General features: G+C 49.2%; 1 protein-coding gene across 8 annotated transcripts in view; it reads right to left on the bottom strand.

Annotated features, from left to right (window-relative positions):
* The window catches only part of FAM151B (family with sequence similarity 151 member B), a 36,453-nt gene that overhangs the window by 16,820 nt on the left and 1,718 nt on the right, over positions 1 to 17,915 (bottom strand). Inside the window, exons 2-8 of one of the 8 annotated variants that reach the window (XR_014951166.1) lie at positions 17,694 to 17,819; positions 16,145 to 16,301; positions 11,467 to 11,675; positions 6,744 to 6,879; positions 4,777 to 4,859; positions 814 to 1,263; positions 35 to 145 (exon numbers count right to left, since the gene is read on the bottom strand). Coding sequence is in view for 6 of the 8 variants with exons in the window: in XM_085566400.1 (XP_085422526.1) it covers positions 884 to 1,263; positions 4,777 to 4,859; positions 6,744 to 6,879; positions 11,467 to 11,675; positions 16,145 to 16,301; positions 17,694 to 17,819 (1,091 nt within the window). In the remaining 2 variants the exon portion in view is untranslated. Of the gene's footprint in view, positions 1 to 34; positions 146 to 813; positions 1,264 to 2,481; positions 4,860 to 6,743; positions 6,880 to 11,466; positions 11,676 to 16,144; positions 16,302 to 17,693; positions 17,820 to 17,915 lie in introns of those variants that run through there. The other 7 variants (XM_085566403.1, XR_014951165.1, XM_085566400.1 and 4 more) reach the window with 7 other exon arrangements.

The following is a 17,915-nucleotide window of genomic DNA, read 5'->3' as shown; positions in this document are numbered from 1 at the left end:
CCATAAAACAATTTAATGGGGATTCTAAACATTAAACCATTTAAAGGGGATTATAAACATATATGCTCTGTAAATAACATTTTGGGAGTATTTGTTTCCATTCAGGTTCTGCTTTTTCCTTCAGGAGATTTTCCTGGATCAGGCCCTGTGTACACCAGGTACAGAAAAAGGATTATGTGGACACATTTTTATGATACAGAAAATTTGTGGAACAACATATGTCAGTATTAACTGAGTACAAATTAGTCCCTACACAGAATACACTCAGAATACTTTCCAAATGTTGTTACTATAATATAAAAGGAAATGGCAGTTCTCATCTGTTCACCTCATAGTGACGTTAAATATTTGAAGGGGAAAATAGATCTTTAAAAAATAAAAGCTCTTTCTTAGAAGAAATTGATCAGGTGTTCTAACTGGTATCTTTGCTGAGGGTATAAAGCCCAATTTATGCTGTTTTGATTTTAAAATTAATTATGTATATGGGACTATGGCTCCCTTAAATGAAACCATAATTTTTCTACAAATGCTCAGACAATGGAGGGAAGTGGCAAGTGTCTTGAAAGGAAAGTTTTTGGTAGTGTTACCAGTATTTTGTGATTGTGATGCAAAGTAGTGTGAAATGTTAATATTATTGTTTGTGTTACTGTTACAAGTAACCTTCAAAGGAAAAACAAAAAAAGCTTTGTTCTTGCGCTGTTGTTACGCTGAATAAATAAAAGTTATTTTTTCCCCCTCAGAGGGAACATGGAAATAAGCACATGCTTTTATTCACTACTCAGGAAATGATGAGTCATTGCAGAAGGTACTCACCCAGAAGTGTTTCTCAGGCTGCCTCTGTACAAGAAAATGGGAAGAGTTCCTTCGATTTAATCCAGTAGAGCTAAATTTGTGCAGAGCCCGGTGCGAGAGGCTCTTCCCACCTGCCGGGAGCTTCCTGCAGCCCCACTTGTGCAGCAGAGATGCTCTCGTGTTGTCTTTGGAGCCTCAGTGGTGACATTTCCCAGCCACCCCGATGTTCTCTTTGGCAGAGCACGGTCAGCCCGACCCCAGAGCCTGACGTTAAATCCTGGGGTGAAAACGAGCCTTTTTGGTGTCCTTGGTGGCTCCAGGGGCTGAGCAGGGCTGCGGTGACACCGGCTGAGCCACAGCCACACAGCCCAGGGCAGCAGGGATTGCAAACCCACCTGGCAAACGTGGGAAACAACTCGAAAATCCAAAAAAAAATGTTCCCCTTCTCGTCTTCATTGTCTCTGCAGAATGCTGTGAAACCACACAATGAAAGTGACTTCAAAACAAGCAGTGACAGCACCACAAAAGGCAGTGATTATGTAAGAACTCCCATTATTTTGGTTTAAGAGATTTAAGGACAGCACGTCACTACACAAAAATGCCATAAACTGGCAGTTTTCAAGGTCGTGTTTGAGGTGCAATGTTCAAAATATAGGCTTCAAAATATCTTTCCCTGCACGTTTAATTTGGTTTGGCTTGTAAGGAGTAATTGCTTTGTTTTGATCGTTGTCTTTTACAATTACACAGCACTTCCAAAAGAATATTGCCATAATTTGATGTAGGTCTACAAGAAAAACAGTAAACTAAGTATGCACTAAATTTCCTTTTTTCTCCTCATCAATGCCATGTAAGACCTTTATCTCTCTGCATGCCATCTACAGCAGAACTAATCACTTTCCCAACTAAAGCAAGGGATTTATAAATGAAGATTCTTATGGTTTCACTGTAAGGTACTACTGGCACTGCACTGCACTAACTTCAAGGAAATCGGGTTTCATAACAAAACACCTTCAGAAAGCTCAAAGCTCAGGGGGGATTTTCAGAGTCAAAGAGATAAAATTGCAATTGTCATCACTAAATACTCCCATAAAAGACCCAGCTGACAATCCTCTTAGAAAGGCAATGGGTCTTTTACTCCTGTACACAAGCTGACCTTTTTTATAAAAAAGCCCCACAACATACATAAACATATATGTACGCACACACACATATATGCATATGTATAAATATGCAAAATTCCTGTTTCTCAGCAGCACCTGTTACCTGAGCCAGGCATTTCCTGGACTCATGACGCAGGTAGCTGCAAAACTCATGTTAATCCAGGGGTTTTGTCCCAAAAATTATGTCCAGCTATTTAAAAATGATGCTGGCATCTTATGCTGAACACCAGAGATATTTTCTAGCAATGCAAACAACGGCTATTTATTCCCAAGCTCCCGAAACCCAGACACAGAGGCATGCTGAGGAACTGCAGTAAATTCCTGTATTTTTCCCCAAAAGCATCAGCAATTTTCAACACTTCCATGTGAGTTTTACAGAGAGAGTGAGTTACAGCCTGCCTTCTCTCAAAAACATGTTGATTTTAAAATATAAACCTGATCTGTACATATATTTTAAAACCACATTAATGTCTCACTGCCAGCTCCACAGCAACACGTTTTATTTTAGGAGAGCATTTGAATAAAAACATAGAGAAACAAAATCAAATTAATTTATTTATGTGCAAGTCAGACTAGACTGACATAAACAACTTCACAGGGGACTAGCAAAGATACATAGGTAAAATTACTTACAGAAATTCATAGATATAGAATAATCCATACAGAGTAATCAAAGTCACCACATAGTCATTTCCTGGTGATGTCTTCTTTAATTTTATGTGATTATTCTGTTTACTGACATCCACAGGTATTGCTCAGATGTAATTCTTCCTTAAAAATACTTCTGGCAATTGCTGATGTTTTTCACTTAATAGTTTAATGAGTTTTAACAAATCCCAGTACTTCAGGTGGGAACTGGTCAGTGGGAAGGTTTCTAAACACCAGAAGTGTGTCTCTGTGGTCCCAAAGAGTGTGTGGTCCCACTGAGAGAAGAAATCCTACAAATAAAAGAATGCAACTGCCAGCAACAAACCACAACTGAAAAATGCATCGTTTCTCCAAACTCACTGTAGAAATTACACAGCCAAGCCTGACCCTTTGCGGGTTACTGCCACTCACTTTATCAGTGATTAAATTAAATCAAGTATACTCTGTTTAGCTATCCCAAGTATAATCAGGCAGTTTTCTACCTTATGTGGAAAAATTTGTTCCTAATTTTAGCCAAGGACACCTTAGCAGGTGACCAAAACAAAGAAAGCTCTACCCTTCAATAACAATAAACAACTATTACATAAATCTCTCAAAGGAGTTGTAGGTAACAAAATGCAGTCTTGAATTTTAATGTGAAATCATGATAATTCAAGATTTAGGATTAAGAAATGTAACTAAGTGTTCTGACACAGCTGTACCAATGCCATGTAAGAATCAAAAATTGCTGTAGTTTACTTTAGTACTAACAGCCTGTAAAATGTTGTGTACAGCATCTGTTAGGTTAACAGAAGGGTTAACGAAGTTCCCACAGGGACCCTGTGAGAGGAATGGGAAAGGGAGGACAAGAAGTTGACAGAGTAATACTTCTCAGGGCATTAGCTTTTATTCAGAAGCTAAATTGTCCTCTGTGACTGTGGAAGAAACCTTTATTTTCTGGTGTCCTCTGTGGTGTTTAGCAGAAGCCAGTCCTGCAGGGCCAGTGTCTCTGTGTGAGTCCTGGGGAACTGCAGCAGCCAGAGGGGCAATAAATGGCTTAAAGGAACCAGGGCAGGCTCTTCCTGCAGGTGGCTAGCAGGGCCTTAGCTTTTATCTCAGGAAATTCCCACTGTGGAGAACTCTGAGAGCTGCAGGGCCATCGCCCACCGGGCTGAGAGAGCCACGGGGAACGTCCCTGCAGCCCTGGGGACAGCCCAGGGACAGCACAGGGACAGCCCAGGGACAGCCCAGGGACAGCTCAGCCCAGGGACAGCCTAGGTGACAGCCCTGGGACAGCCCTGGGACAGCCCAGGGACAGCACAGGGACAGCACAGGGATAGCCCTGGGACAGCCCAGGGACAGCACAGGGACAGCACAGGGACAGCCCAGGGACAGCCCAGGGACAGCCCAGGGACAGCCCAGGGATAGCCCAGGGACAGCTGAGCCCTGGGGACAGCCCAGAGTAGGACAGCCAGGTGTGGGGACAGTTCAGGGATGGGGACAACCCTGCTGGGGACAGTTCTGTCACTGTGGCCACACTGAGCCCAGCTGGCAGCACCAGCCAGGGCTGCTCACCAGCCACGGCACGGCTCCGGCACTGCCCGGACGTGGTGACCACGGGCACGGTGACCACGGGTACGGTGACCACAGACAGAGTGACCACGGACAGAGTGACCACGGGCACAGTGACCACGGGTACGGTGACCACGGGCAGGGTGACCACGGGCACGGTGACCACGGGTAGGGGGACCACGGACAGAGTGACCACGGGCACAGTGACCACGGGCACAGTGACCACGGACAGAGTGACCACGGGCAGGGTGACCACGGGTACAGTGACCACGGGCAGAGCAGCTGTCCAAGCAGTCCAAGCAGCCCCTGTCCCCTCCTGGAGTGTGGCACCACGGGTCCCACGCCACGAGCAGGGGACAATGAGGAAGACACTACATTTCTGTTTGGGAGGCCTCCCTACACAGTGCCAAACAACAACTCCTGCAATAACCACAGCCATACTCAACACCGTGCTTCTGGCAGGGAAAGTGCATTTCTTTGAATGAAAAAATCCTCACATTTAAAGGGGTTTGCAACATAAAGCACTGTGAGGTCAAGCATTGCCTGCTTTGCATGCACTATTCTATTCCAATGGCTTTTTTGAATTCAGAATTTTGTGGCTCAAAGATGTCATAATAAACCCTACTTTTATCAAAATTTTCTCGGATGAGAAGCAAGTCTTCTACAGAATACACATCTTCCTTTCCTGTCCAAACAGTGAGGCTGTATCTATGTCCAGAAAAAGGGAGAAAACAAACAAAACAAAAAGAGTATGTTAAGATGAAGCATGTAAAGCAGAAAGATATTGCACTAACAGACTCCTAAAAATACTCTGGATTATAACATCTTACCTTTAGAAATCTAATTAAATACAAACAGCTGCACCCCCAGACCAATTTATCTGTGACTGTTCTGCCAAACCTCAGAGAGAGAGTTAAATAAAAACCTCAAAATATCCAGCAAAGAAATTTACCAGACTGAGTATTTAAGGTTTGATATATTAATTGTCACAAACTGAGCCTCAAAAGAGGAAAAATGATGCAATCCCAGATGCAGGAGATTGTTGTGCTCTGTGCTTTGTCTCAATGATGTGTAGAGATGCCACCTAACCCAATTCTCATTAATTGCACAGAAATTCTGAAAAAATACTTAAATTCCTCTAAATTCAGTTAAAGCATTATTTCCACATTCTCCAAATGACATATACTTAGTTTTTCCCCTTGATTAATAAAGCTGTATTTATTTTAGAAATGGAAAAACGAGAATTCAATTGTATGTCAGCAAAACTGGCTCAGGAATTTTTATCTTCTAATCATGCCACTGAAACACATCCCTGAGTTTCATGAGGAGGTAAAAGAGAAAATCCTAGTATTTCAGTGGGAATAATGTTTGTATCCAATGATATCTGACACTGGCACAATTCATAAGATACATTCTTAGTGCAATAATATTTGAAAATCAATTTCCCAGTTTTAACAGCTTAATTCTAATTCCTGTCTTGAGTCTTCACCTTAAAAAAAAGAATATCAGCACTTTATTTGTCCACCCTATTGTTTCTGAATAATTAGATATTTTTCACGGACTCTCTTTTTTGTCTTGGGCTTTGACCTTGATTGGAAGAGTTTTATTAAACTCTGGGAAGGCAGAGCAGTTGAAAAAGATAAGTAAATGGCAACATGTGGTAAGCTGGTTTTATTCTCATTCTATTACATGTGAAGAATTTTTATAATGAAATGGTTAGGGGTTGGTAAGAATAATTTCTAAAAGAAAATGTAAGATGCTGTATGAAAACCACTGAATACATTTCAAATATCTCAGCAAAATTAATTACTTAGGAGGGAAACACCTGACTTCCAATCTAAAAATCATCTTTAAAATTTTTCAGGAGACATTGAAACGAAAATTACAAATAATGAATCCAGTGTGAAATCTCTGGATTGGATGGATACCCAATTGCAACATCAAACTATTTGGTCTATTTAAGTACATTCATCTCAGGAACTGTTTGCAGCAGAACTGGGTTACACACCTACGTGTCGCTATAGGACACGTGAAAGCACGACGCGAGCCCCCTGCTATTTCCAAGGTAAAGAAGAAAGTTTATTCTCCAACTCCAACTTTTATACTTTCCCAAAGGTGACAATGGATTGGAGAGTGAATGGGCCACCTCTCCAAAGACATTGGACAAACCACTAGTACATCAAGTTTCTCCAACCCCATAAAAGAATGCAAAACAATATGTTGTTTATAGAAATTGTGTGGGAAAGTTCTCCAAAACAATGTAAACTCAGAAGGCTTTAGAAAATCTTAAGAATCAGGGTGACACCTACGCACCACTTAAAAGTCCTCACAGTGGGTAATGAAAAAGAAGTTTCTGGAATATAACTACTTTCAGAAATTAATAGTGGCCACTTCTGCCTGAGGACTGAAATGCTCTGAGGCCTGCGGGAAGCGAGGCACTGAGAGAAGAATTTCCGAATTGCAGTGCCACCAGGGAGCTGGCACACCCCGAGCCGAGTGTGACACCAGCGCTGGTCAGGACACGCAGGGCAGAGGGGCTGGCACTGCTCGGGCTCTGCTGCAGCTGCAGGACGCGCTGGGAGCAGCACTGACCTGGGGCACTGCTGCAGCAGCCACTGCAGCTGCGGGAGGGAGTCGGGCACCAGCGCAGCCCTGACCGCGAACGTCACCGGCTGGGACAGCGGCTGGCACAGCTGCCACATCTCCTGCACCATGGGCCACCCGTACCCTGGGGACAGAGAGCTCAGAGAGGTCAGAGAGACTCTGGACACAGGGCACAGACAGCTCACACAGCCTGGGGACACACAGGGCACTGACAGCTCACACAGCAATGGGGACACACAGGGCACTGACAGCTCACAGCAATGGGACACACAGGGCACTGCCAGCTCAGAGCAATGGGGACACACAGGGCACTGACAGCTCACACAGCAATGGGGACACACAGGGCACTGACAGCTCAGAGCAATGGGACACACAGGGCACTGACAGCTCACACAGCCTGGGGACACACAGGGCACAGACAGCTCACAGCAATGGGGACACACAGGGCACTGACAGGTCACAGAGCAATGGGGACACACAGGGCACTGACAGCTCAGAGCAATGGGGACACACAGGGCACTGACAGCTCACAGCAATGGGGACACACAGGGCACTGACAGCTCAGAGCAATGGGGACACACAGGGCACTGACAGCTCAGAGCAATGGGGACACACAGGGCACTGACAGCTCACAGCAATGGGGACACACAGGGCACTGACAGCTCACACAGCAATGGGGACACACAGGGCACTGACAGCTCAGAGCAATGGGGACACACAGGGCACTGACAGCTCACAGCCTGGGGACACACAGGGCACTGACAGCTCACACAGCAATGGGGACACACAGGGCACTGACAGGTCACAGAGCAATGGGGACACACAGGGCACTGACAGCTCACAGCCTGGGGACATACAGGGCACTGACAGCTCAGAGCAATGGGACACACAGGGCACTGACAGCTCACACAGCAATGGGACACACAGGGCACTGACAGCTCACACAGCAATGGGACACACAGGGCACTGACAGCTCACAGCAATGGGGACACACAGGGCACTGACAGCTCACACAGCAATGGGGACACACAGGGCACTGACAGCTCACAGCAATGGGGACACACAGAGCACTGACAGCTCAGAGCAATGGGACACACAGGGCACTGACAGCTCACACAGCAATGGGGACACACAGGGCACTGACAGCTCAGAGCAATGGGGACACACAGGGCACTGACAGCTCACACAGCAATGGGGACACACAGGGCACTGACAGCTCACAGCAATGGGGACACACAGAGCACTGACAGCTCAGAGCAATGGGACACACAGGGCACTGACAGCTCAGAGCAATGGGGACACACAGGGCACTGACAGCTCACACAGCAATGGGGACACACAGGGCACTGACAGCTCAGAGCAATGGGGACAGAGGGCACTGACAGCTCACAGGAATGGGGACACACAGGGCACTGACAGCTCACAGCAATGGGGACACACAGGGCACTGACAGCTCACACAGCAATGGGGACACACAGGGCACTGACAGCTCACAGCAATGGGGACACACAGGGCACTGACAGCTCACACAGCAATGGGGACACACAGGGCACTGACAGCTCACACAGCAATGGAGACACACAGGGCACTGACAGCTCACAGCAATGGGACACACAGGGCACAGACAGCTCACAGCCTGGGGACATACAGGGCACTGACAGCTCACAGCAATGGGGACACACAGAGCACTGACAGCTCAGAGCAATGGGGACAGAGGGCACTGACAGCTCACAGGAATGGGGACACACAGGGCACTGACAGCTCACAGCAATGGGACACACAGGGCACTGACAGGTCACAGAGCAATGGGGACACACAGGGCACTGACAGCTCACACAGTCCTGGGACACACAGGGCACTGACAGCTCACACAGCTCTGGGACACAGAGGGCACTGACAGCTCAGAGCAATGGGGACACACAGGGCACTGACAGCTCACAGCAATGGGGACACACAGGGCACTGACAGCTCACACAGCTCTGGGACACACAGGGCACTGACAGCTCACACAGCCTGGGGACACACAGAGCACTGACAGCTCAGAGCAATGGGGACACACAGGGCACTGACAGCTCAGAGCAATGGGACACACAGGGCACTGACAGCTCAGAGCAATGGGGACACACAGGGCACTGACAGCTCACACAGCAATGGGGACACACAGGGCACTGACAGCTCAGAGCAATGGGGACAGAGGGCACTGACAGCTCACAGGAATGGGGACACACAGGGCACTGACAGCTCACACAGCCTGGGGACACACAGAGCACTGACAGCTCACACAGCAATGGGGACACACAGGGCACTGACAGCTCACACAGCAATGGGACACACAGGGCACTGACAGCTCACACAGCCCTGGGACACACAGGGCACTGACAGCTCACACAGCAATGGGGACACACAGGGCACTGACAGCTCACAGCAATGGGGACACACAGGGCACTGACAGCTCACAGCAATGGGGACACACAGAGCACTGACAGCTCAGAGCAATGGGGACACACAGGGCACTGACAGCTCACACAGCTCTGGGACACACAGGGCACTGACAGCTCACACAGCAATGGGACACACAGGGCACTGACAGCTCACAGCAACGGGGACACACAGGGCACTGACAGCTCAGAGAGCAATGGGACACACAGAGCACTGACAGCTCACAGCAATGGGGACACACAGGGCACTGACAGCTCACAGCAATGGGACACACAGGGCACTGACAGCTCACAGCAATGGGACACACAGGGCACTGACAGCTCACAGCCTGGGGACACACAGGGCACTGACAGCTCACACAGCAATGGGACACACAGGGCACTGACAGCTCAGAGCAATGGGACACACAGAGCACTGACAGCTCACAGCAATGGGGACACACAGGGCACTGACAGCTCACAGCAATGGGGACACACAGAGCACTGACAGCTCAGAGCAATGGGACACACAGGGCACTGACAGCTCACACAGCTCTGGGACACACAGGGCACTGACAGCTCACAGCAATGGGGACACACAGGGCACTGACAGCTCACACAGCAATGGGACACACAGGGCACTGACAGCTCACAGCAATGGGGACACACAGAGCACTGACAGCTCAGAGCAATGGGACACACAGGGCACTGACAGCTCACACAGCTCTGGGACACACAGGGCACTGACAGCTCACACAGCAATGGGACACACAGGGCACTGACAGCTCACAGCAACGGGGACACACAGGGCACTGACAGCTCACACAGCTCTGGGACACAGAGGGCACTGACAGCTCACAGCAATGGGGACACACAGGGCACTGGGTCTCTTTGGAGACACCAATCCTGCACATCCAGAGTTCCTGAAAACCTTGGAATTTCACCTTAAAACTGCTGTGTGGCTCTGAGCAACAAATATCTCATTGGAAAAATGCAAGAAATGCAATATCAATGTGGAAAATGAACCTTCTACAAAAACCTTTATTTCTCACACTGAACATACACGTTTACTTAACATACTCCTACAAATCGTGGCATTTTTAATTTATCTTTGCCCTTTCTCTAAAATATTCTGCTGTAACTGACTTCTATATGGCCTAATTTAACATTGTCAGGGACCGTTTAAAAATAAAAACATTAATAAAAAGTTAGGACAGAAAATAAATAAATCCGGTAGGAATGAAGCTATACACAAATCAAACACACACAGATATTCTGTGCCTAAAAATGCTACAATCAAGCAATCTAAAATACCAAAAGTGCTTTTGCTGGGGTTTTTATAAGTACTGGAGGTATTTCAAATTGTATTTATCTGTTATGAAAATCGTGTAACAACAGTTAAGAACTTTTCCCTCAATTACTCAACAGGATGTAGTGACTAAAAAGAAAAAAAACATACTAAATATTAAAAAAAGTCTTTTGGGGCAAGCAGCAGCTTCCAGGTGAAATCACTCAAATGAGCTGGTTTTCTAAAATTTTATAGTAGAACCTCACTTAGTATTCCCATAAACTGAAATTTAGAATGGAGATAAAATCAAATTTATTTTCACAGGTTGCCCAGTATTTCTAATGCATTTCCAGCATTTTTTTCCTGCACTGAAAATACTTGGGAGAAAGAACTGAACACTTTAATAAGACTGCAATATGTCATATAATGAAATACTAAATGTTGTTAATGAGTAAGTAGCCATGGTGTATAATCCTGCCATGGCAGCCTCAGACAATACTGGAGGGGACTCTGTTTCTCATAATGATATTGCAAGAGGAAGCCTGTGAAAAAGATCCCATAATAATGAAAATTGGAAAGTTTACTGCAAAAATTCAAGTATGCAGGAGAAACAAAATGTTGGGGGTAAGGCTGAGCCACAATTTGATTTCGGTGATCAGAAAAATCAGAGATAATGTTTCAGTTTTCAGCAGCTCTGTTTTTCCTCAGGACACGTGCCAGGGTTCCGACCACCAAATGGATGCTCCCAGGACTCAGGGACAGCCCTCCCCGACACAGAGGCTAGGGAGTTTGTGCTCTTTAGATCAGCAGTGCTCAGCAGGTGAGAAGGAGCAGAGGCACAAACCAGCTCATTTTAGGAACAAAACCTGGATTTTCACCCGCTGTGGTGCCGCTGCAGCGCTGGGCTGCGTGCTGCACGGGGCTGTGTCCAGCAGCCAGCCCAGGACGGGGTCCCACCCCGCGGTCCCCAGGCAGGGCTGGGGTTCTCTGGACACACTGCCCTTACCTGGGCGGCGGTGGCAGCCCGTGCTCCAGCCCAGGGACAGGGTGGCATCGGGGCAGCAGGCGGTGGTGGCGCGCAGGAAGGCGCGGGCGTCCAGCGGCGCGCGGTCCCCGCGGGGCCCCGGCACGACGTCCCCGTTCAGCCACACGGGCCGGGCCAGGCGCTGCCCCACCTGCCCCAGCAGCTCCAGGGACGGTCCCACGGCGGCCAGGCTGTGCCGGACACGTGGCAGGGTCAGGCGGGCACGGCACCGAAGTGTCAGCGCGGTGTCACCCTGAGTGTCACCGCGGTGTCACCACAGTGTCACCATAGCATCACCGCGGTGTCACCCTGAGTGTCACCGCAGTGTCACCACAGCGTCTGTCACCATAGCATCACCGCGGTGTCACCCTGAGTGTCACCACACCGTCACTGCGGTGTCACTGCAGTGTCACCACAATGTCACTGCAGTGTCACTGCAGTGTCACCACGGTGTCACCCTGAGTGTCACCGCGGTGTCACCACAGCGTCTGTCACCATAGAGTACCAAAGCATCACCGCGGTGTCACCTCAGTGTCACCATAGCATCACCGCAGTGTCACCCTGAGTGTCACCACAGCATCACTGCGGTGTCACTGCAGTGTCACCACGGTTTCACCCTGAGTGTCACCGCGGTGTCACCACAGCGTCTGTCACCATAGAGTACCAAAGCGTCACCGTGGTGTCACCTCAGTGTCACCATAGCATCACCGCAGTGTCACCCTGAGTGTCACCACAGCATCACTGCGGTGTCACTGCAGTGTCACCACGGTTTCACCCTGAGTGTCACCGCGGTGTCACTGTCTGTCACCACAATGTCACTGCAGTGTCACTGCAGTGTCACCACGGTGTCATCCTGTGTCACCCTGTCACTGCAGTGTCACCGCAGTGTCACCACAGTGTCACCCTGAGTGTAACCACGGTGTCACCACAGTGTCACCACAGTGTCACTGCAGTGTCACCTCAGTGTCACCCTGAGTGTAACCGCGGTGTCAGCACAGTGTCACCACAGTGTCACTGCAGTGTCACCTCAGTGTCACCCTGAGTGTCACCACAGTGTCACCCTGAGTGTAACCACGGTGTCACCACAGTGTCACCACAGTGTCACCGCAATGTCACCGCAGTGTCACCTCAGTGTCACCCTGAGTGTAACCACGGTGTCACCACAGTGTCACCACAGTGTCACCGCAATGTCACCGCAGTGTCACCTCAGTGTCACCCTGAGTGTCACCTCAGTGTCACCACGGTGTCACCCTGAGTGTAACCGCGGTGTCAGCACAGTGTCACCACAGTGTCACTGCGGTGTCACCTCAGTGTCACCCTGAGTGTCACTGCAGTGTCACCCTGAGTGTCACCACAGTGTCACCACAGTGTCACCACAGTGTCACCTCAGTGTCACCCTGAGTGTCACCACAGTGTCACCATAGTGTCACCCTGAGTGTCACTGCAGTGTCACCCTGAGTGTCATCACAGTGTCACCGCAGTGTCACCTCAGTGTCACCACACTGTCACCGCAGTGTCATCACAATGTCACCGCAGTGTCACCTCAGTGTCACCCTGAGTGTCACCACAGTTTCACCCTGAGTGTCACCGCAGTGTCACTGTCTGTCACCACAATGTCACTGCAGTGTCACTGCAGTGTCACCACGGTTTCACCCTGAGTGTCACCGTGGTGTCACTGTCTGTCACCACAATGTCACTGCAGTGTCACCACGATATCATCCTGTGTCACCCTGCCACCACAGGGTCACCTCAGTGTCACCACGGTGTCACCCTGAGTGTAACTGCGGTGTCACCACAGTGTCACCACAGTGTCACTGCAGTGTCACCTCAGTGTCACCCTGAGTGTCACCACAGTATCACCACAGTGTCACCCTGAGTGTAACCACAGTGTCACTGCAGTGTCACCCCAGTGTCACCACAGTGTCACCCTGAGTGTCACCACAGTGTCACTGCAGTGTCACCCTGAGTGTAACCACAGTGTCACTGCAGTGTCACCGCAGTGTCACTGCAGTGTCACCCTGAGTGTCATCACAGTGTCACCACAGTGTCACCCTGAGTGTCACCACAGTGTCACTGCAGTGTCACCCTGAGTGTAACCACAGTGTCACTGCAGTGTCACCGCAATGTCACCGCAGTGTCACCGCAATGTCACTGCTGTGTCACCGCAGTGTCACCACAATATCACCACAATATCGCTGCAGTGTCACCGCCGTGTCACCCCAGTGTCACTGCAGTGTCACCGCGGTGTCACCGCAGCCCCCGTGCGGGGCAGGGCACACCCGGTGCCCGCTGCCATCCCTGCCCGCCCCTGCAGGAGTAACACCCCCAGACCCACGACCCCGACCTTGCCACACCTCAGGCCTGAGCGGGGCCCTAGCACAGGAAGCCACTGCAGTCTCTAACACTGTGTTTCATCAGAGCTGACAGCCACAAGTGCTCTGAGCTCAGCCCAAAGTGAAACCATCCCTCCCCACCTTAGCCACGCTCCAAGTGGCAAAGATTTCCTCACTATGTCAGACCCAGACTCAAAGCTGCCTTCAGATACAAGCAAGGTGATGCACCCATACTAGGAGAATAAAAAGCCCAACTCAGACCAATATAAGGCAACCAAAAGAGAGAAAAGGCACCCACTTGGACATGTAATGCCTGGTTGTGGTTTGTCCCACAGTTCCTAAGTGTGGCAGCACACAGAAGCCTGCCTGTCCAATGATCATCTGACAGCTAATTATTAAATTGTTAAATATGAGCTGGCATCACTTGAGGAACCAGTGCAGATAGCCTGTGAGCATTTAACAAAACCTTTGGTCACATATTCCTACTGTCCTGTCCAGCCAAAAGAAAAAGCACAACTAGCTTTTTTTCTACCTCCAGCCTACCAAAACCTTTGAAGCACTGTGGAAGGAAAGGAGATGGGAAACAGTGGGGAAAAGAAATGAACACCAAGAAAATCCTCTTTCTGCCACAGCACATTAATGAATGCACTATGTAACATCAAGGAATTTAAACCAATATGGTCAGAGTATTGGAATTAGGTTAGTTCTAAACCAACAATTAGTCCCCTGTGCTGCTTGTTTCCTCTGTAAAGCCACTTTGTGCTTTTTGTCTTTTGTGCTGTTGGGAAGGCTGCACAGAGGCAGGAATTCACTCACTGGAGATGAGCTCAAGCTCTCTAGGAGAAAAGCCAGTGGTGGTTGGTGTTAAGGTGTGGGCTGCAGCGTTTCTGACATGGTCTGGGGCCAGAACACTTTATATCCTCACATATGCAAGGGACTGTCAGGGCCAGAGGAATGCTCCCCCTTGTACTGCAAAGTAAAGCTAATGCAGTGAGAAAAAAGCACAAAGCCAAGTGGCAACAGGGGAAAAAACAGAAAAAGAGATGAAAAAACCAAAGCAAGACAACAACGAAAAAAAATACAACTCCAAAAAAAAAACCACGAACCCCAGAGAGCACTGGTTTTGCTGCACAGCATTTAGAAAATTCAGACTTACTGCTGACTTAATGTGAAATGACTTTGGCATTTCTGAAGCGGGACACTGAAGACCTTTTGCAGAATATATTCATTTCAGTAGCCAAAGCCAGCAGGAAATGTAATTATTTGGTCAATCAGGCTGATAGAGCAGAGATATAAAAACTATAAAAAGTACATTTTTAAAGCACCATTGAAGTATCTCCAGAACTTCAGCAATGGCATCCAGTTAAATATTACACAAAGAAACATCAAAATCTGTTATCACTTATTTGATTCTATCCGCACTGCGTGACGTACTTTTAGATTTTTTTATATAAAAATAATTTCATAATGCCATGTAGTCTTAAAAGCTTTCTTGAATCACTCCACTTGGCTGTAAACTCCATGTGGGAAAAAAGAAAGGTAGGTAGTTTAAAATTAATTTAAACAATAATTATAATGGAGGAAAAACTTCATAACAACTCACAAGCAATAAGCCCAAACAAGTGCCTACTGGTCTTTCTTCCCTTCTCTGCCCAGAGGGACACTCACAAGATCTTGTGGCAACAAAAGGATTTAGCGTGCCCTATTTTTTACTTTCATGGACTTCCACATGAAAACCGTGACTGTGTAACACAGAACCACAGGCATAAATCACATTTTACAACTATCTCGTGGGGGGGTTTTGCATTTCTATACAGTACTTAAGCACTGATTAAACTCTTTGTAATTTGCTGCCAAAACAGACTGAGCACACTGAAATTCAGACTAAGCAAGAGTCAGGAGCTGAAGGGGGCAAGTCTGGAAATCACCGCTCATTGCAAACTCTTTCAAGGAAATCTCATGGGGTTTTCAGGTGTGTTTGCCATTTGAGAAATGAAACAGCTAACGGCTCAAACTGTGAATGAACGTTTAGTTAGTAAGGCCAGACAAAGGAGCCCTCCAGAAAGGCACCAACATTTTACCTTCCCAATGGGAAGGTTCTGCTCACAGCACCTGAGTAAAAAAAATCATTAGCTGTAGCTCAAAATACTTTTAAAGGTTTTGTTCTTGCCATGCTTTGAGAATTATGGGCTATGTTTCCACATGGACTATGCCTCTGAGTGCACCATGCTAAACTGCACAACAAGCAGGAATTTGGTTGGCAACCACCTGCAGAACTGTAACAGGTAAGAATGCAAACAACACAGCCATTTTTTTTGTTGAGATACCTCTTAAAGTCCAGCTTGATGCCTTTGTTGGTGCTGGCCATCAGCGCCAGCCACTCCTGCAGGGTGATGTCGCTGTCGGTGTCCGGGGGGTGAGCCAGGACCGGGTCCCCGTCCCCTCCCCGCAGGACAACATCCACCTCCACCATGTGCACGTCGCCTGGGGATTGGGACATTAACTCAGCTTTCAGGGTGACATCTACACCAGCCCTGCACCCCTGCTCCAGCGGGAACTGCTGCCCGTGACTGAACCCCCCAAAGATGCCGTTCTGAGGGGGTTCATCACTAAACTCTTTGCAAGACTACAGCCAAGTGAAAATTGGTGTTTGAGGGTGCTTTTGGCCAAGCAACCATGTGGGTTGGTTCGCAGGACTGGAAAAATGTACATCCAACATGCAAATCCACTGTTGTTAAATTTCAGGTCTTTTCCTCTGAAAATAGAGTTCCTGAGAGAGGACTTAATACTGGCAGATTTAATACTGGCAGACTGAGCATTCCCCTTGACTCATTGCCAAAACCGACAAGGAAAGTGTTAGCTCACACACACGGCAGGCAAAGAGGGGTCTCAGGAGCGCTCAGGCTCTTGAAAACAGCTTTATGTAATGAACCTGGGCAGCGCTGCCAGCTTTGCAGAGAGCCCAATACACACAGTGAGCACTGAAGCACGAAGAAAACAGCTAGTGATGGTATTCAGGCTATAGGATATCATATACACATTTACACAAATATGTGTTTGTCAGATATTCACATAAATTTACATACAATTCACTGCCACCCAGGCTGGCACACCAGGGCCCCTCTGGCTCTGCACAGCCCCCTGACAGGAGAGGACTCAAGAGGGGATTTGGGATGTTATCCCACGGACAGGAGCAGAGGGAACGGCCCCAGGGCAGCTCAGGGTGGAACCAGCAGGAATTTCCCCATGGAAAGGGAGCTCAGCCTGGAGGTGCCCAGGGAGGGTTGGAGTGCCCATCCCTGCAGGGACTTAACAGCGTGGGGAGGATGGGGAGAGGAAGAGGAGGAGGAGGAGGGGGAAGAGGAAGGGGGAGAGGAAGAGGAGGAGGAGGAGGAGGGGGAAGAGGAAGAGGGGGAAGAGGAGGAGGAGGAGGAGGGAGAGAAGAAGAGGAGGCGGAGGAGGAGGAGGGCGAAGAGGAAGAGGAGGAGGAGGAGGAGGGGGAAGAGGAAGGGGGAGAGGAAGAGGAGGAAGAGGAGGAGGAGGGGGAAGAGGAAGAGGGGGAAGAGGAAGAGGAGGAAGAGGAGGAGGAGGGAGAGAGGAAGAGGAAGCGGAGGAGAAGGAGGAGGGGGAAGAGGAAGGGGGAGAGGAAGAGGAGGAAGAGGGGGAAGAGGAAGAGGAGGAAGAGGAAGAGGAGGAAGAGGAGGAGGAGGAGGAGGGAGAGAAGAAGAGGAAGAGGAGGAGGAGGAGGAGGGGGAAGAGGAAGAGGGGGAAGAGGAAGAGGAGGAGGAGGGGGAAGAGGAGGAGGGGGAGAGGAAGAGGGGGAAGAGGGGTAAGAGAGGAAGAGGCGGCGGAGGAGGAGGGCCGCGGCGCACTCACTTCGCGCGGCCCGCGCCGCCCGGGCGCGGCTGTTGGCGGCGTGGAACCAGCGCACGGCGGCGCCGTCCCGGGCCGCGATGCGCCCGGCGCGCAGGAAGTGATCCACGGGCCACTCGCTCCACGGGCCTGCGGGGACACGGGGACACGGCGGGGACCGCTCAGCGCGGCGCGGCCCGGCCCGGCCCGGCCCGGCCCAGCTCCGACAGCCCCGGCCCGGCCCGG

This window comes from Lonchura striata, chromosome Z (genome assembly GCF_050655825.1).
Source record: "Lonchura striata isolate lonStrDom1 chromosome Z, ASM5065582v1, whole genome shotgun sequence".
NCBI lineage: Eukaryota > Metazoa > Chordata > Aves > Passeriformes > Estrildidae > Lonchura > Lonchura striata.
The sequence above is the reverse complement of the archived record's forward strand: the minus strand, read 5'-3'. Positions and strand labels throughout refer to the sequence as shown.